The 20,480-nt window shown below is 42.0% G+C and overlaps 1 protein-coding gene across 1 annotated transcript in view; it reads left to right on the top strand.

Moving 5' to 3' along the window:
• The window catches only part of LOC132892088 (UDP-glucuronosyltransferase-like), a 74,091-nt gene that overhangs the window by 44,699 nt on the left and 8,912 nt on the right, over window positions 1-20,480 (top strand). Inside the window, exon 2 of the mRNA XM_060930474.1 lies at window positions 20,357-20,480. This exon is cut by the window's right edge and continues 8 nt beyond it. Coding sequence (XP_060786457.1) covers window positions 20,357-20,480 — 124 coding nt within the window. The remainder of the gene's footprint in view (window positions 1-20,356) is intronic.

Here is a 20,480-nt window from a genome sequence, read left to right as displayed (position 1 = left end):
GGAGTGGAAATCCGGGGTGGAGCATGACAATACTGCACACCACCAATGAATGTCTCCGTGAATCCCTGGCCAGTAGAACTAGGCCATTACTTGGGCTAGTGTTTTATCCTATCCTAAGTGTCCGGCCATGGGATTAAAGTGAACCGCATGGAACACGAGTTCCCTACAGCCCTTAGGGATTAAAAACTATTAACTGTTTACCAGTTTGAGTGTCCTGCATCACTCGATACAGCCTATCCTTAATAATAGCGAAATATGGGAAGGTGGGTACTGTATTTGGCTGGAGAGTTTGACCATTGATTACTCTCACTTGATCAAATGCATGATGCAGAGTCTCATCTCATGACTGCTTTAACAGGAAATCCCGAGAGAGGGAGGAGGGGTGAGCTGCTCCTCACTCCTTGCATCATCTTGACATGGTGTTGACGTAGATGGCTCTGTGACAGCTTCCCCAGTCAATGCTACACTAGGATCTCCCTGTGATGCATTATTGCAGGACCCACCCCCTACTATATGTTCCATTAATAATAATAATAATAATAATACATTTTATTTATAAGCGCCTTTCATGACACTCAAGGACACTTTACAAGAATAAAACAGATAGAATAAACAACAGATAAAAACTACACAATATAAAATGGAAAGAAGAGAAAAAAAATTAATCCTCTGAACCCCGGCCAATCAGTCCTCAAAATCAGTGGGTGGGCAAGACGGAGATTAACTACTGCCTTTAAACTATGATTTTCTCCCTGAAATAGAATGTGGATGTACACTAATGGATAATTTGAACATCCCTGTGCACACATAAAACCATCACCACTTGTCAGAGGTGGATAGTAACAAAGTACATTTACTTGAGTACTGTACTTAAAGCATATACGCAGAGTCATGGCCTCACTTTCATTTATAAATGCCTTGAGACCTCAAGAATGGCACAGGAATAGTTTTAAGCATTAACAATAAATCTAATATAGTAATTTTTACGATTAAAGTGATTTATATAGGTAGCGGTCTGAGTGAAGGACCTTGACATCCATAACGTCACAACAGGAAGTCTATCAGTCTCATCGCCATTTCCGCTATACTAAAACACAGAGCTGACTGCAACTCTGATCCTCCATTTTGAACTAATTTATCGCCATGCCACGTAGATGCGTTGCTGGCCGGTGCAGCAACATGACAGAAGGTGGATTTATGTTGCATTCATGGCCCAAGAATGTTCAAACTGCAAAGATTTGGACGCTTTTTGCGAGAAGTTCACGGGCACATTGGGCGCCTACAAAGTGGTCTCTCCTCTGCTCTGCACATTTTACTGAAGACTCGTATGAGACCTCTGATCTGTTGAGGAGTGTTGGCTATAAGCCCGTATTGAAAAAGGGTGCAGTACCAACAATTAAAGAAAAAGAAAACTACAAGAAAAGGAAAGTATTTATTTATTTATTTATTTATTTATTTAATTAAAAGGAAAGTGAGTTCAGTTGCACCAGTCCTCCCACGTGAGCTGAGGGTTGTTGCTAAAACCTGGGATGGAACGGGACGGGACATATCGCTCGGGCAGTGAGCTCCCCGCAGTTGTTGCTAAAACCAGTGACATCCCGTTCCGTCCCGGGTTTTAGTAATTGTCTGAGCCCAGCAGTAATGGCGGAATACACAGTATGAAGAAAAATGAATGAGTGGAGCAGCCATCTGATTTCTAAACTGGATATTGCTGCCATCTCGCCCTTACGTCGAAGAAGTGAATGAACAGAGAACTGAATAGACAACTGAAAGTCAGATTGTTACAAAAACAATCGGCCTTCAAGAAGTGAGAACACAGACGGGTAAGCTCTGACTCTCATTTAGATAAAAAAAAAACAAATTGTTTACCTGCAGTTAGATTAATACATGTAACTTGTATTGTGTGTTTAAGTTACCAGTATAAGATTATTTAATTTGCTTCAGAATGTGATTGTCTCAGTTCATCTGAATATTTATTTAGCCTTTTACGTTTTATCAATGAAAATGCATGCGTGTACATGTATGTTGCATAAGTTATAACACCTATCCTGTTACTTTCACCATAAATTTTTATTTATATGACTTTGGTCTATAGCTATAAAAGGCCTCGGCCTTAAAACCAGTTCCTGCTGTGACGTCACACACTCAGGGCTGGCTGGCTCAGCAGGGCGGCTCCAATGCGGTCGATTTTAACTCTCAAAAATATATATTTTTAATTCCCATTTATGCAGCATACAAGAGTCACGGATGGAGATACTATCCACTCAGAAATTTATTTAAAAATAAAGGCTCTGAGTATCTCCTTTAAGTACACTTTTTGAGTATCTGTACTTTACTTGAGTATTAATTTTTTTTGGCAACTTATGACTTTAACTTCACTACATTTGAAAGACAAATATCGTACTTTTTACTCCACTACATTTCTATCAAGGTCCTTGTTACTCGTTACTATGAAATGGCTTTGAAAGTGGATGTTTTTTTCTTTCCTTTTCTAAAACATGATTGGTTTTTACGCAGGTGACACTGAGACAGCCTATCAGTAATAATAATAATAATAATAATAATAATAAATTTTATTTGGAGCGCCTTTCAAGATACCCAAGGACACTTTACAAAAAATGAAAATTGTAAGTAAAAGTCAAAGTAGAACTAGTTAAAAGGCACAGAAGCATGACACAGAATCAACAACAAAGTAAAAAAAAAACACAGATGATGCAGCAATACAATTAAAAATAATAATAATAAATAAAAATATATTTATTTATTTATTAATTATTATTATTATTATTTATCACTAGGTTCAGGGGCGGCACGGTGGTGTAGTGGTTAGCGCTGTCGCCTCACAGCAAGAAGGTCCGGGTTCGAGCCCCGGGGCCGGCGAGGGCCTTTCTGTGCGGAGTTTGCATGTTCTCCCCGTGTCCGCGTGGGTTTCCTCCGGGTGCTCCGGTTTCCCCCACAGTCCAAAGACATGCAGGTTAGGTTAACTGGTGACTCTAAATTGAGCGTAGGTGTGAATGTGAGTGTGAATGGTTGTCTGTGTCTATGTGTCAGCCCTGTGATGACCTGGCGACTTGTCCAGGGTGAACCCCGCCTTTCGCCCGTAGTCAGCTGGGATAGGCTCCAGCTTGCCTGTGACCCTGTAGAAGGATAAAGCGGCTAGAGATGATGAGATGAGATCACTAGGTTCACGTAATGTCCATAAACTGGATAAAATCAAGTTCAATGATTTCTCAGCAGCATTATTTAACATGATCAGTTGATGGCAGAATGGAAGGAGGCGGTATTTCTGGGGAATGCACACACCCATGGCTATAGCTAGAATCCATTTTTCAGTTTTCTGAAAGGAATAAAGAGTCATTTTGTTTTAAATGTTTGCTTTGTTTGCCTAAAAGGGAGCACATCACAGCCTACAAAAACTTGCTGTCCAACCTGTGGAAGCATATTGAGGTATATAAACATTTTATTCCAAGAGAAATCTTGCAATGAAGTTGTCTGTGCTTTTAGAGCTAGCAATAATGTTGCAATAGCTATGCAGTCTGGTTAGTCAAATGACTTTCTATGGATTTGTCTGCCAAGTTGCCATCGCCTTGTCCACAGCTAATGTTAACACACAGCTAGTTAACTTGGACACTGTTAGTTAGCATGTAAAAATGGAGTTACGCTAACATGAATAATGTTAACTTATCTGAAGTCCTTTCAGAAATGTTTTAGCATAATCTTGCCAAATAAACAAAATGTAGAAATCTTTCTTTTCTAGTAATGTTAGCTACCCAGTATGATTTTGAGTTTGAAAAGATTTTGCTAGCATGTCAGGTGGAGCTTCACTGACTAGCTAGTTTAACATTAAACCACCATGATTTCACAGGCAGATTCATACAGTTTGTGCATGAATACATACACTTGCATGTGCATGCTCACACATGACCTGTGAGATGGACAGTATTGTACTCGTCAGTCACAACAAGTTGTTGCTATTTTTTTTGTTTTGATGTCAGATGATGGTCTTGCATTTGTTTGTCTTGCTTAAAGCAGTGTTGCTGTTGGGCAGTTATTAAGCTCGAGGTGTGGATCTGGGTTTTAAGCGGGTTGGATTGTTACTTTTATTTTCTGAGCAAGTTGCATTTACAGCTATTCCACTGTCTTCCTGATTAATATACACATATATGTGTGTACACACTGCCAGAGCTGGGTCAGAACACTACCATGCTGCTTTGTGGGGGTGGGGAGGAAAATCTGATGAAATCTGTGTCGGCTATTTCATATGCAGCTCCGACAATCCATAGCAGGTTGCTGAATATGAAAAGGGTACCCTCATTTGCTTCATTTGACATTGAATCGAAAATCCAAATTTCTCTTACTTTGAAATTTGCAACAGCAAGACACCAGTGTGTCCCTTTGCCTTGTGGATCCAGGTTCAGAGGTATGATGAGGATGTCCTTATTGAGGGAATCGTTTTGTTTCAGGTAAGTAAAGGCAATATCAAACGAATCCATTGCTACAGACTGGTAGATGTAGGTCGGACAGAGCAGACATACATCTTGACTGGATGAGGAGGTCAAAATGCCCTGAATACTCTCATCAATAGCATCACTGCATAACCATTGCCTGTCATCCAAAGTCGACAGGGCATTTTGGATGTATGCCGGAGCTGTTGCCATGCAGTGCTGTAGCTGAAGAAGGACCGGTGTTGCGTCCTCATCCCAAGGGTTGCGGTGTGTAGAGGTAGATAGTCCTGGCGTGCTGGTCCTCTGGCTTGGTTGATCAATGTCCATTTCCTCAAACTGGTCTGGTGTCACATCAGCATGAATAGGCGATTGCTCCATTTCATGAAGGTGCTTCGACAGCCTAAAAGGAGAGGACGTAGCTGTCGGGATCTCATCTTCCATGACGAGAAGAGAGTCAGGGGCTGGATTCACGGTGTAGTCATAGTCATGTTTTCTTGCCTTTTTTCTTCCTGACTTTGTCTCTTTACCTCTTTTCCTTCTCCTCATAACAGAAAGACTGTAGCTCCTTCTTTGTTCATTGCCATCTTCCAACCCAACTGCCATCTTCACAGCCATGATGTGGTAGCACAAACCTGTGGACGGACATGAACAGGATGCAGGTTGTGGAAACAAGCGGACTGCTTCAACTTTCTTCCCATCTACACTCAGAACAGTGAAGGAAGATGTCTGACAAGAAAACCCTATGTGGCCATTCTCAACACACATTTTTGCCAGAGCCTTTTGTGTCATTCTTGATGAAACTCCTTTTTCGACACCTTTGCTAATTACATGTTCATGTTTGATGGCACCAACAATGTCTTTTAAGGATTTGAATCTTGGCAGATCAGAGTATTGCACCAGATTAATACGATCTTTAAACTTTTCTTTTAGATGCCAGTTACCAAGGCCCTGTTGTCCTCTCTGGAACTCATAGGAGTAGAAAGTTTGAACATAATACAAAAGCAAAACCATTGTATCAACAGGCCACTCTTTCCAATTTGCTTCTTCCTTTAGAATCCTGTTAAAGGATTCACTGATGTTGTTTGTTGCAGTGATATCACCAGCAAACGCAGGGAAGACTGACGTTACGAATTTGCAAGCATGGTGTATCATGTCATCTTTGAGGATGTTATCAAAGTAACTCAGAAACCCCTGGGTCCATGTTTTGCGAAGATCTTCATACGTGTCCAAAAAAATCTCCTTTGTTTCACAGTCAAGAAGACGCTCGATGTGGTCCTTCAAAACTTTAATATCATCCTTTGTACCACCTTTTTTTTTGGCCCAGATCTCAATATCCTTTAGGATGTGGTTTCGACATAGGATATTTGTAAGACCTTTGAACTTGCCCTTTATTGGATCTGTGATGCCTCTTTCCCTGTCTGTAACGATGGGGATATTTGGGAAGCTCTCGCCTTGAATCAGCTGCAAGGCTTCATTCAAGAATTCCTCATGGTCTTTCTCATATTTCCTTTCATGCAAAAGGAACATAACTGGAAAAGTAGGATCTCCCTCCATGAGTACATTTCTCATTACAAGGGGTGATACATAAAAGTCACCAATATTGAATGTTGTGTCATATGAAAGAAGTTGCCGAAGTGATTTGTCCTTTCTATTGATTCCCAAAAGCTCTTTCGCTAGTTGAATTGATGAATCATGCCCAACATATACCAAAAGGTTTGGCCACAAGGTTATCCTCTTGATTGCATTTGTATGTAATGCTGCCTTGTACAAACTGAACAGTTCATCATGGCACAACTTGTTTTCAGCTCTGCTCCTGGCCAGTACATTCTCCACTTGTTTAGTATCTCTCGGACAACTGACCGGGATAAGCTTTGCAGGGCAGTCTTCAGAGTTCTCGTGAAGATGTTTATAAAGTTGTTGTGGGGTCTTCTGTGAGCCAGCTTGTCCAAGAATGTTGGTTAACACACTTCTTTTTGAAGGAATAAATACCCTTGTATTTGATTTCGAATTCCCATGCGGGATGTTCTTTGCCAATCCGGAATCTCCAAGATAATGAATGAGAAACAAGTCTTGAGTCTCTTCATGTTTGTGTTCCTTAAGAGTGAATACATGACGTTTGAAACCTGTAAGTGAATCTTTCCCTTTTCCGTTAGGATCCTTAATGTAATAGTACCTTTTGATGACATTTGTCTTCTTCCTTCTGTTGTTGTGGTTGTTTGAACCTTTGGATATCCATCTATACTGATCATATCTGAAATCTGCCTTCTCCTTTTCATTCTTTGTGATGGCTTTGTATAAGAAGACATCTCCACCTATCGGTGTCACTGGTGGCTCTTGGATTATCTTATCTTTATGCTTTTCAAGTGCTTCTGTCAAAATTGTTTCTACTTGACCAGGTGTGTATTCCAAGTGAACATTCTTAAGGAATGGTGCAGGGGTTCGAGCAGACCAGCTGTCACCTAAAATAATAATTGATAATTTGATATTCATGTAAATGTTATTTAGATTATACATGAATCATGCTAATCACGTGTATATAAATGCATATCTTTTTGCCAATGTGCCTGTTTGTCCCTCCATTTATAATTTATATTGTGTGGGAATATTTGGGTATTAAGCTTCCTGGTACATTTTCTGTAATCAGAATTCATAGGTCCTCAAGATTGACTGGCTGACCCAGGACCCCTGTTTGATAGTGGGTTCATTTGATGTCACAGCAGAACAAACTTGATCCTTCTATCTCAAGTAGATTTTGTGATATATTAATGTTAAGTCAGGAACTATGATATACACCTACAGTAATGATATGGCAAATTAGCTGGAAAATGTCTATGATCTCTTCAGTTAGCTGACCTAATTATAAAAAGATTATTATTTAGTTTGAATGGTGCCTTTTGATATTTTGGAATTTCTGAATATTACCATGGAAACGTTGTGTATCTTGGCATTCAAGTGACCATTCGAATAAGCTGGGACCGGGGGGATATGTTATCTTCTGATGATTCTTGTTAATAAAGATATTGTAACGGTTTTGATGGTGTTGAACTTTGGGTACCTAATTTTTATTGGTCAGAAACAGTATACTCTACCTTCATTAGATAATACGGATTTCTAAAATTTGTCATTCCTAAAATCTAATCTATAATATTACATATTTTCAGCTTAAATGTATTTATTAGGTTTTGATATTTACAAAGTAACATTTTGAGGGAAAGACAGATTGATAATAGAAGACTTGCCATGCCATAAGCCAATCAGGTCTTTAAGGATTCATGAGCTAAAAACATTAAAAAAGGTGAAATAAGTTTGTGCAGCTTTCAATACGCACTCATAATTTAATTAACAAGATAGATTTTAAAGTGTAAACTTACCGCAATCCATTATGAATTCTGTGTCTTTAGGTTCTCAACAGTTTGTGGACGTTGCACTGAACGGAAGTCAGGAACTTCCTTCTGTCTCTTCACATGATGCGCTTTCAGATGTTAAAGCTTCTTCCACAAGTCTTGTATTTAATTGTCAAGTCCAAATAAAACCATGCCACATACAAAAGTATCAAAAGTCACTGTTGTACAAATTTCCTCAATCCAAAGTGAGGAAACTTTAATATGCCATGTCATCTTTGATCACAGATGAAACTGTTGATTTCTTTGATCTTTTTAAAACTAAACATTTCTTGACAAAACATGTTATTCCAATTGTATAACACTTCAAACAGATTCAAGGGGTGTATTTATACTTTTGTTTAATTTTCATATTGATACCTTCTGATCTAATAACATTGTTATCTGGTTTAAACATATTGTAATCATGAAAGTCATGAATGGATTGGCCAACAAGCTCCATGGAGCTTATTTCAAGGCCGCTCCAATACAGAAATACATATATGTAAATACAAAGGAAACAATAGTGTTTTACAATCCAGTTGATAAATATATAATGTACAATTACTTCTTTACATTCGACTTCTGTTTATAAATAGGTATATTTCATCAAGAAATGACTTCACCAGACTTTATAAGGCATACATAGACAGAGTTTTGTAAATTGATAAGTTCAGAGGCTGAAAGTGATGCACATCCCCTTAGTACCTTGTTGATGTCATATCCTTTTGTATAAAAGTAAGAGTTCTGTCTCAGTTCTGTAAATTTAGACCACAATAATCACAAACTTGTAGAATAAATGATTTGTAAATTAGCTCGAGTCTTTTACGTGATAAACGATATTTGAGGCTTCTCAAACAGTTAATTAACAGACTTACCTTCGTAATGATCGAGTTTATGTGAGTGTCCCAATAACAGTTACTATGTAAATTTAAGCCAGGGTGCTTGTGATTATTTACTTTTATTTATTTTCCTACTAAACTGTATGGATTTAGCTTTATTTGGATTGAATGAAACCGTCCACCTCTTGGCCCAACTAGATATCCTTGAAAGATAGACCTAGGAACACTGTCATTCCATTTGTAAAACGTGATATCATTGATAACATTAGCTTAAAGTATGTCATTCCACTTAGAAACACTGTCATTCCATTTGTAAAAGGTGATATCACTGATAACATAACCTAAAAGTATGTCATTCCACCTAAATTCCCTGTCATTCCATTTGTAAATGGAGATATCCCTGATAATATATGCTCAAAGTGTCATTTCACCTAAAAACACTGTCATTCCATTTGTAAAAGGTGATATCACTGATAACATAACCTAAAAGTACGTCATTCAACCTAAAACTAAAAACACTGTTATTCGATTTTTTTAGAGGTGATGTCACTGATAACATTGCCTCAAAGTATGTTATTCCACCTAAAAACACTGTATTTCCATTTGTAAAAGGTGATATCACTGATAACATTAGCTAAAAGTATGTCATTCAACCTAATAACACTGTCATTCCATTTGTAAAAGGTGATATCACTGATAACATAACCTAAAGGTGTTATTCCACCTAGAAACACTGTCATTCCATTTGTTGAAGGTGATATCACTGATAACATCAGCTTAAAGTATGTCATTCCACTTAAAAACACTGTCATTCCATTTGTTGAAGGCGATATCACTGACAACATTAGCTCAAAGTATGCCATTCCACCTAAATTCACTATCATTCCATTTGTAAAAGGTCATATCACTGATAACATAACCTAAAGGTTTGTCATTCCACCTAAAAACATTGTCATTCCATTTGTTAAAGGTGATATCACTGATAACATTGCCTCAATGTATGTCATTCCACCTAAATTCACTATCATTCCATTTGTAAAAGGTGATCACTGATAACATTAGCTTAAAGTGAGTCATTCCACCTGGAAACACTGTCATTCCATTTGTGAAAGGTGATATCACTGATAACATAACCTGAAATTTAATTTCACCTAAATTCACAGTCATTCCATTTGTAAAAGGTGATATCACTGATAACACTGCCTCAAAGTAACATTGTCATTCCACCTAGAAACACTGTCATTCCATTTGTTAAAGGTGATATCACTGATAACAGCTTAAAGTATGTCATTCCACCTAAAAAAACAATGTCATTCCATTTCTAAAAGGTGATATCACTGATAACATAACCTAAAGGTATGTTATTCCACCTAGAAAAACTATCATTCCATTTGTAACAGGTGATATCACTGATAACATTAGCTTAAAGTATGTCATTCCACCTAAATTCACTATCATTCCATTGGTAAAAGGTCATATCACTGATAACATAACCTAAAAGTATGTCATTCCACCTGGAAACACTGTCATTCCATTTGTTAAAGGTGATATCACTGATAACATTGCCTCAAAGTATGTCATTCCACCTAGAAGCACTGTCATTCCATTTGTTAAAGGTGATATCACTGATAACATTAGCTTAAAGTATGTTATTCCACCTGGAAACACTGTCATTCCATTTGTAAAAGGTGATATCACTGATAGCATAACCTAAAAGTATGTCATTCCACTTAGAAACAATGTCATTCCATTTCATGAGCTGAAAGCATGTCATTCCACCTACATTTCAATCGTTATTCCATTTATAAGAATCTGAATAACAAGGGACCATTTATTGTTCAAATCACTAGCTGTCATTCCATTTCATGCGTCATTCACTTTAGGGAGTCCCTGGGGAGGAGTGTTAAAATAAAAATAAATGAAAATGACAGTGGTTCTTTTTCAGTTCAGTTGTGTTTCATTTTGTAACATTCTACTAGGCATTTATTCTACAGGTTCTACAACCTAGTCAGTAAATGCAGTTGGTTGCTTCAGAGGGATTCGGTTTTGTAAGCGTTGTGGCAATAATACAACAATGCATTGACAGAAAATGTACTTTTAATACTTAAGTATTTTTAAAGGCAAGTACTTCAGTACTTTAACTTAAGTAAAAATTTAACTGCACAACTTTCACTTGTATTGAAGTAACATTTGACCAGTGGGATCTATACTTTGACTTAAGTAATGAAGTTGGGTACTTTGTCCACCTCTGCCACTTGTGCTCCTCCTAATGCCTCACCTTGCACCAGGCTTTGGTGGATTGAGGTCTGATTATACCCGGAATCCACCAACACATGATACATATCCCCTTGAATACTCACCGGTATATGATACACTCCGGCCTGATCAGGGGCGGTCTCTGGTGCGTTGGGGATCCAGACCACAGCTCCCATCTCCAGCATGGAACACTGACACTGGAGATGCCAGGGCTCCCCGCAGCGCCAGCACACCAGCCCAGGCTTTACCTCTGCACCGGTGTTATAGGCGTCACTCACCTTGGGGGTAGAAGACAGGAGGACACCACGGGTGTGGCAGGCCATCTGGGGGGAACTGGCCCCCATCTCTGTGGTAGGGGAATGGGGCAGGGATGTGAAGAGAAGGGAGGGGGGGAAGGAGAAGGAGAGAGAAAAAGAGAAGAGGTGACACATCCGCCTGCTGCTGGAACCACTGCCAGATGGTCCTCCGCCAACTCGATGGCTTGAGCCAGTGACACCGGGCGATGACACTGGTGTTCTTTCCGGAAGGCACACAATGAACTGCTCCAGTGTCACCAGATCAGTGATCCCTGCGTCTTCATAGTCGTCCGCCGTCAGCCATCACTGGCAAGCGTCCCAGAGCTGCTGGCCAAATGCAAATAGCCAGCCAACCTCCTCCAGTGTCAGCTTCTGGAAGCACTAATGATATTGTTCCGGGGAGCAGCCGAGACACTGCAGGATAGCTCACTTCAGGTCTGCATATACGAGCCGGCTGTCGGTGGGGAGCTGCTGTACAGTTAGCTGTGCCTCACCAGTCAGTAGTGTAAGTAGGCACGCTGCTCAGCTGGCCACCCCCATGCTTCAGCTGCTTGCTCAAAGAGAGCAAGGAAGGCTTCCAGATCATTGTGCGGCCCCATCTTCATGAGGGTGACATGGGGAGGGTCTGCTGCAGTGGCAGTCGAGGAGCCCACTGATGTGAATAGATGCCGGAATGCCTGGCAATCTTCCTGCTGGGCCAGTATCTGTTAGGACTGGGACTGTTTTGGCCTCTAGAGGCCGCTGTTATTTCCTTATCTTGTCATGTTTGTTTTGGCCTCTAGAGGCCACCACTGTTCCTGTGTTTTGTGTTTGTGCTGATTGCCTGTTTGTCCTCATTAGTGTCACCTGTTTCCCATTTAGTTTTGTGTATATATACGTCCTCAGTTTAGCCTCTTGTCACGAAGTCTTTGTGCTGTTATGTTTAGCTCCAGTAATCTCTGTTCCGTGGTTCTCGCCTGTGTCTTTGTGGTTTTTGTACTTTGCTTTCTTTTGGACTTTTTTGGACTTTGTGTTTACCATTTTTGGATCTTCTGAGCGTTTGTATTTTTGCCTCTTCTTTTCTGGTTTTTGGCTCTTTGTTTCGACTTTGAACTTTTGGTTTTTTCCCGGTTATCTTCTGAGCGTTTGGGTTATACTTTTGTTTTTGCCTTGGATTGTAAATAAACTGTTTTTCTACTCTACTTTTGCCTCACTCCTCTGCACTTGAGTCATTCCCCTGGTGGCCTAGTGGGGGTTTGCTGGATCACTACACCAGCGACCTGGGTTCGATCCCCAGCAAAACCCTAACAGAAAGACTCTGTCATGGGTCTTCCAGACTCACAAGGTAACACTGTCATCTTGGTCATTGTCGACAGATTCTCCAAAGCCTGCTGCTTCATACCACTGTGCAAACTTCCTTCTGCTCTTGAAACAGCCAAAAATATATTTACCCATGTCTTCCGAGTTTTTGGTCTCCCACAGGACATTGTCTCAGACCGGGGGCCCCAGTTCTCCTCCCAAGTGTGGCACAGCTTCTGCAAGCTCATCAGGGCCACTGCCAGCCTCTCCTCTGGGTTCCACCCCCAGTCCAATGGCCAGACGGAGAGGCTCAACCAGGACCTGGAAACCACCCTGCGAGGCCTGGTGATGGATAACCCGACATCATGGAGCACCTGGCTGCCATGGACAGAGTATGCCCACAACACCCTGCAGTCATCGGCCACCAAGCTGTCGCCGTTCCAGTGCCGATTCGGGTTCCAGCCACCTCTGTTTCTGGACCAGGAGGAGGACTCTGGGGTGCCCTCGGTCAACCAATATGTGAGACGGTGTCGCAAGACCTGGACCAAGGTCAGGAGGACCCTCATCCAGACTTCCAGGTCAAACCAGACTCAGGCCAACCGCCATAGAAGGCCTGCCCACGTTTTTCGCCCTGGGCAGCAGGTTTGGCTGTCCGCCAAGGACCTTCCGCTGCGGGTGGAGAATCGCAAGCTTGTTCCTCACTACGTTGGTCCCTTCAAAGTTGTGCGCAGGGGAAACCCTGTCTCCTACCGGCTCCAGTTACCACGGACGCTAAGGATCAACCCCACATTCCATGTTTCCCTGTTGTGGCCCGTACTGTCGTCCACATATGCCCCTGCCCCTAGGAATCCCCCACATCCTTCAGGGTCAGACTGTGTTCACTGTGCGCCGCCTGCTTGACTCCCGCCGGGTCCGCGGTGGGCTCCAATATTTGGTGGACTGGGAGGGCTATGGCCCTGAGGAGCGCTGCTGGGTCCCCGCTCGGGATGTATTAGATAAGGAACTTTGTCAGGACTTCCATTTGGCCCGTCCGGATCGCCCTGGGAATGTCAGGAGACGCTCCTTGAGGGGGGTCCTGTTAGGACTGGGACTGTTTTGGCCTCTAGAGGCCGCTGTTATTTCCTTATCTTATGTTTGTTTTGGCTTCTAGAGGCCGCCACTGTTCCTGTGTTTTGTGTTGATTGCCTGTTTGTCCTCATTAGTGTCACCTGTTTCCCATTTAGTTTTGTGTGTGTATATACTTCCTCAGTTTAGCCTCTTGTCATGGAGTCTTTGTGCTGTTATGTTTAGCTCCAGTAACCTCTGTTCTGTGTTCCTCGCCTGTGTCTTTGTGGTTTTTGTACTTTGCTTTCTTTTGGACTTTTTTTTTGGACTTTGTGTTTACCATTTTTGGATCTTCTGAACATTTTGTATTTTTTGCCTCTTCTTTTCTGGTTTTTGGCTCTTTGTTTCGACTTTGAACTTTTGTTTTTTTCCTGGTTATCTTCTGAGCGTTTGGATTATACTTTTGTTTTTGCCTTGGATTGTAAATATTGTAAATAAACTGTTTTTCTACTCTACTTTTGCCTCACTCCTCTACATGTGAATCATTCCCCTGGTGGCCTAGTGGGGGTTTGCTGGATCACTACACCAGTGACCCGGGTTCGATCCCCAGCAAAACCCTAACAGTATCAAGGCTTCAAAGCATTGTTCCTGCTCCTTTCAGAGGGCGATCAGTGCTTTATGCTGGTTTTGTTGGGTGGTAGTGAGGGCATGGATGAGGTCCTTGAATGGGGAGGACTCCATGGGTGGTTCCCTTCAATATCCCAGGTTTTGGCACCACTGTAGTAAGCCCTGATGTGGGTGGAGTACTGAAGCATGGCAGGCAGGAGATGATGTTCACTCACACTATTTTCAATACTTTTGCTTTTTAGCTTCATTCACTCACTCACTACTCAGACACACACGTGTTCTGGTTGGGAGAGCTCCCTTCTCTTCACTCTCTCCCTCTTTTCTACTCTCCATTGTCACTGCAACAAACACACACGCAACATTAATTGACAACAGGTGCATTGACTTTGCCACTCACCTTCCAAGACCCCGCCCTCCATTCACAAACCAATGCTTGGCCATGGCCCTGCTGCCACAGACATGTCATGCTTTTTATCTGTTAGATCCTGTTCTCACTCACATTATAGCAGCTATAAACAGTTGTTCCCTCACCAGCCCTCTCTCAAAGTTCATAAGACAAAAAAGTAGCTTGTCTTTTGTTAGAGAGAAACCACAAAGCATAAACTCAAAGGTAGAGTTACAGCTTCACCTCTGACAATGTGCTGACACTGGAGACTCCTTCCAGAAATCTTAATCATCCTTGTGAATGAGTTGTTACTATAGAAACCATAACATATTAGAGCGAGCACATTAATTTTCTGTTCATTTATTTATTTTGTAAGAAAGTTCTGTCTAATTAAGCAGTTTTGCTGATACGGCAGTGAATCTCTGAGTGATCCATGGTTACAGGAATATGTACAGATGGTTCATGTGGTTAGTATAGTGACCATAAAGCATGTGTGTTCCTCACTGTTAGAATAATGTTCTTTGATCTATCCAGTGCCTTCAACACCATCCAGACGACTCTTCTGAGGAGTAAGATGGAGAGCGCAGCAGTGGACTATCATCTTACCTCATGGACTATGGCAGAGGTGTCAAACCTGATCCATAAAGGGCCGTGTGGCTGCAGGTTTTCATTCCAGCCATGCAGCAGCACCCTGATTTGGCTTATTCAATCAACTGACACACCCACCCTTTAATCAAGGGTGGGTGTGGCTGCAAGTATTTGACTGTGTGAAGACAGTTCAGTTGATTGAATGAGCCAAGTCAGGTGTGCTGCTGCATGGCTGGAATGAAAACCTGCAGCCACACGGCCCTTTATGGATCAGGTTTGACACCCCTGGACTATGGACTATCTCACAAACAGACCACAGTATGTGAGACTAGAGGACTGTGTGTCAGACACCATTCTTTGCAGCACAGGGGCTCCACAGGGGATGGTCCTGGCCCCATTTCTGTTCACACTTTACACTGCAGACTTTAGATACAATACAACTACCTGTCATCTACAGAAGTTCTCTGATGACTCTGCTATTGTGGGCTATATCCTAGATGGCAATGATGGCAAGTACAGAGAACTGACAAGGAACTTTGTGGACTGGTGCCAATGGAACTCCCTCCAGATCAGTACAAGTAAAACCAAGGAACTGGTGGTGGATTTCCACAGGACGAGGTTCTCTTCACCTACCCCAGTGAACATTCAGTTGAAAGGACATTGAGATCGTTAGGAGCTACAAGTACCTGGGTGTTCATCTGAACAATAAACTGGACTGGACTGATCACACACACGCCCTGTACAAGAAAGGCCAGAGCATAATCCATCTGCTGAGGAGGCTCAAGGCCTTTGGAGTACAGGGTCCACTTCTGGACTCTTTTTATGACTCTGTGGTGGCATCAGCCATATTCTATGGAGTTCTCTGTTGGGAAAGCAGTATCACAACAGCAGAGAGGAAAAAACTGAACAAACTGATTAGGAAGGCAGAATCTGTCCTGGGCTGTGCACTGGACTCAGTGGATGTAGTGGGAGAGAGGAGGATGTTAGCCAAGTTGTCATCCTTAATGGCGAACACCTCCCATCCACTGCAGGAGACAGTAGCAGCACTGGGCAGCTCCTTCAGTGACCAGCTCCTCCATCTGTGGTGTGTTAAGGAGAGATACAGCAGCTCCTTCCTCCCTACTGCTGTGGGACTGTACAACCGGCACCTCACCAAGCACAGCACCAGACGCTCCTCACAATAATCAACAATACTGTCCAGATCACTTCTACATCCAGAGAAACCCCTCTGAACATATACTGTGTGCACTGACTATCAGCATCAGTACTTTACAGCAAACTGCTAGCTACACACTGTTAAACACTAGCAGGCCCAGAGATTTTCACTTCTGCTGCATGCCCCCTCCCCTCTGCAAAAAATTGTGTATTCCTCTCAAGGTGCTAACTGTCTCCACTGTATTGTGAACAGCCACTCCACCCCCCACTGAGGTTGCTGCCTGTAATGACAAAGGCCAAACTGCTGTTTGAATGAACTCTGATCAGCCCAACATACTGTGTGTTGAGTTGTGTATGTTGTACTAAGAGTAACCATTTTTCATTTTATATTTTATTTAGCCAACAAACAGATGTACACATTCACCTTATTTTGCCAGTTGATCCGAGAAACGCTTTCTATTTGTCATAAAAACACTTATTTTAATAATGGCCTGTCATTTTAGGAAGGGACATACTAAATCCTTCATGAATGGTAATTTGGTTGTAGGTTACACCCCAATTTCAAAGATAATTTACTCTGTCAAGCTCACAATGTCAGAGGACAGAGGACTGGAATTAGTGCCCCAAAAACACAATTTCAGCTTGGAAAAACTACAAACAGACAGTATAACTTCAGGAAGAAAATAAATGTTTATTTCACACTAAGAAAAGCAGGCTCACTACATATGGAGGCTATACAAAGCACAGAAATGTAGCATACAGTTGTCCCATCTAGCAGTTTCCACATTCCCATGGTGAGTCTTTCCTACATTTGCCACAGGTGTATTTGCGGCAGCGTACACAAAGTTCGGTGCTTCTGTTATTATTGCAGAGTATGTGTACCTGGCACTGTCTTTTTCTTCTGAGAAACTCTCATCTCACAACGCTGCTGTTTGTGTTCTTCCCCTTGTGCCTTTTCCTGCAAAAGCCTGTTTTGAAGTTCCTCTGCAAGCTCTAGCATGAATAATTGGTGACTTTCTTTGGATCCTGTACAAGCTGTGTACAAGACGTGCATTTGTGACAGCCATGTCAAGCAGGTTGTAAAACACAGCCATGGGCCATCTCCGTGTTCCTGCATGCACCGAGTAGTTGTGTAATTTCTGGTCCATGATATCAACGCCGCATTTGAAATGGTTGTAATCAACAACAGTGTTTGGTTTTTGGTTTTGGGTGTCCACAATTTCCACTTTCTGATGCATGGTGCTAAGAAGACAAACAGATTTTTTTTGTTGTTGTTGTTGCAAACACCATCAGCAAGGCACTTCCAGATGTGAACACCTGTGTGGAGTACAACTGGCGCCCCAAGGTTTCCTTTGCAGTTGCTGGTAGCTCCCGATGATTTTTGTTGATGGTGCCAAGCAGAGTTGTTTTTTGTTGAAGAAGTCTGTTAGCCAAAGACAGAGAGGTGAAGAAATTGTCCATAGTTACAGTCCTTCCCTGGTCCAAAAATGGTTCCATCAATTTCAAAACAACATTCTCTGACAGCCTCTCTCCCGTCAGACGAGTGGTATCTTTTCCCAAGTAAGGGATGGTATTACACATGTATTTTGTGTCCAGATCTGCTGCAATCCAAAATTTGATTCCAAACTTGTCAGGCTTGGATGCAATGTACTGCAGAAAGGGACAACGAACCTTTGAAGGAAATAACTGCTCATCCACGGTAACATGTTGCCCTGGACTGTAGGACGACACACAATTCTGAACAAACCGCTGCCAGATATCTGAAATTGCTGCAAATTTGTCCGTTTGTATGCGCTCCTTGCGGGTGTCCTTGTTGTTGAAGCAAAGGTACCACTTTATTTCAAGAAAGCAGTTACGGGGCATTATGGCTTTGATATCTGGGTTGCCAAATCTATTGGCCCACATGAGTTGCATGGCACCAATGTAGCCCTTGGCAGCCCTTCAAAAAAGGATTGCGAGGAATGCCATCAGCTTGAAGACACTCATCTGCCAGCTGGGATTTGTTCTATGGCCCTCCTGAACTGTGCAGTCTCTGATGGTCAACAACATGCTGATATCCAACAAACACAGGAAGCTTTGAAGGCGACTCATGATTTTGCGTGTTGCAAACTCTGTTGGCCCTCCAGACCCATTGAATGCTGTCTGTGGAGTTTCATGAGCAGGAAAGTCTCCAACTTTGTGGTGGAACCACACAGAGCCGTCTTTCGCCTTCTCTGTGGATCCAGGCGTTATGCCCACATCTGCAATTTTTTGTTTTTAATTACAAGGGGGGTTGACATGCGTTGTGTCTCCCTCCTCATCTGACGTGGCCTCTGTGCCTGAACTGTCCTGCTCAATCACATACTTGACCACCCGTCTCCTGGTGCGTCTTTGGAGGGGAGGATTTACTGGTGCAAGAGCAGTCGCATCCTCATCACTTGACGAATCGGTGACAACGTTTTCATTCTGAAATGCGAGGTCCACATCTCCACCATCAGATTCACAGTCCGACATGCTCTGTAGAATTGCTAAAGCCTCCTGAGCACTGATCCGTCTTGGTTGCCTTGGTTGTGACATTGTGAAGTCTGGGTCTGCGTGCCAGGCATTCCCTATTTATGATTGTTTCTCGCCCACAACATTCACACCTTTTACAACACTCCCTTCTCCCTTCCCCTCCCTTCCTTCATCTAATCTAAATTGTATGATGCCCATTGAGTCTTACAAAAGGGCACATCAGAGGCTATTTCTCAGGTAACACAATTTGTCTTTTGCCCTTGTCAAATGCCAGCACGTTTTTTGTTACAAATGTTATAGTGGAAAAATGGCAAATATTTTGGTTATGTGCCTTTGGTGTGTGCCTTTTATGGCCAGTGATTCTTACAGAAGGGCACATCAGAGTTGCTGGCCTGCAGAATATCCTGTGTGTGGGGGTGGGGTGCTGACAGGGACACAGCTCAATAATTAGGCTTCTTTACACAATAATGGGAGGCAGTTAGTGGTATGTTACACTTATTCACACATTTGGGGGGGATTTCATTGCAGACTAAAGTCTGCACTTTGGGCCTTCTAATGGCTCTTGTGCAATAGACTGACTACAATACCCCTTTTCCACTAAATCAGTTCCAGGGCTGGTTCGGAGCCAGTGCTGGTGCTGGTTCACAACTCGTTCAACTTGCAAGCCAGCTGAGAACCAGTTTGCTTTTCCATAGCTCGCAGTGCTAAGGGAAGCCACGTCATTACATCGCTGTATACATCAGTTACGTCATTGTATATGTCAGTTACCTCGCTGTATATGTCAGTTACATCGCTACGTTTGCATAAAGCTTGGCGTGAATATTGAAGCCAAAACACAGAAGAAGCAGCAGCAACAACAATAATAATAATGGATGACTTCACGTTTGTACAGCTGCTGCTTCTCGTTGCTTAAAAATGGCGATCTTTCGCGGTCTTATTATTGTTGTTGGTCTTAACAACTCTGCCCCCCCTCGCTGACGTAAGCGGTTCTTTCCTCTGGCCCAGCAGAGAGTTGGTGGTAGCCTGGAACCAATTTTTCTGGCCCCAGAGCCAGTTCTTTGTCAGCGGAAACAGAAAACCCGGTTCCAAACTAAGCACTGGCCCCGAACCAGCCCTGGAACTGCTTTGGTGGAAAAGGGGCACTTGTGCAGTACTATCTGGGTAATACTGGTAATAATACCTGTGCAATACTTACACGTGCAGTACCACCTTTGTAATACACTTATGTTAACTATATATCTGCAAACCATTTAATTTATGCAAATTTGTTAATTTTTTATCTCTAAATTTGTAGTTTATTTCTTTTATATATATCCTTTTTTGTATACTTGGTACTTTTGCACTACTCCTTCACTGCCTTATCTTTTTCTCTTTATATATTTTGCTGCTGTAACAATGTAAATTTCCCCTTGTGGGATAATAAAAGGCTATCTTATCTTATCTTATCTTATCTTATCTTATCTTATCTTATCTTATCTTATGTTGAATGATCTTATCTTATGTTGAATGATCTTTGCTCTCAGGTTGATTCTGATGAACAAGACACTGATTGCTGTTTCCTGTGCAGGAGCTGGAGGAGTTTGTGAGTGGCTCTGGAGATCATGGCTTCATTGTATTCACTTTGGGCTCCTTCGTATCCAAGATGCCAGAGTTCAAAGTCCAAATAATTTTTGAAGCTTTTAGACAGATTC

The sequence above is a fragment of the Neoarius graeffei genome, chromosome 9, assembly GCF_027579695.1.
Source record: "Neoarius graeffei isolate fNeoGra1 chromosome 9, fNeoGra1.pri, whole genome shotgun sequence".
In the NCBI taxonomy this organism is placed as follows: domain Eukaryota; kingdom Metazoa; phylum Chordata; class Actinopteri; order Siluriformes; family Ariidae; genus Neoarius; species Neoarius graeffei.
Note: the sequence above shows the minus strand (reverse complement) of the source record. Positions and strands in the feature narration are given on the sequence as shown.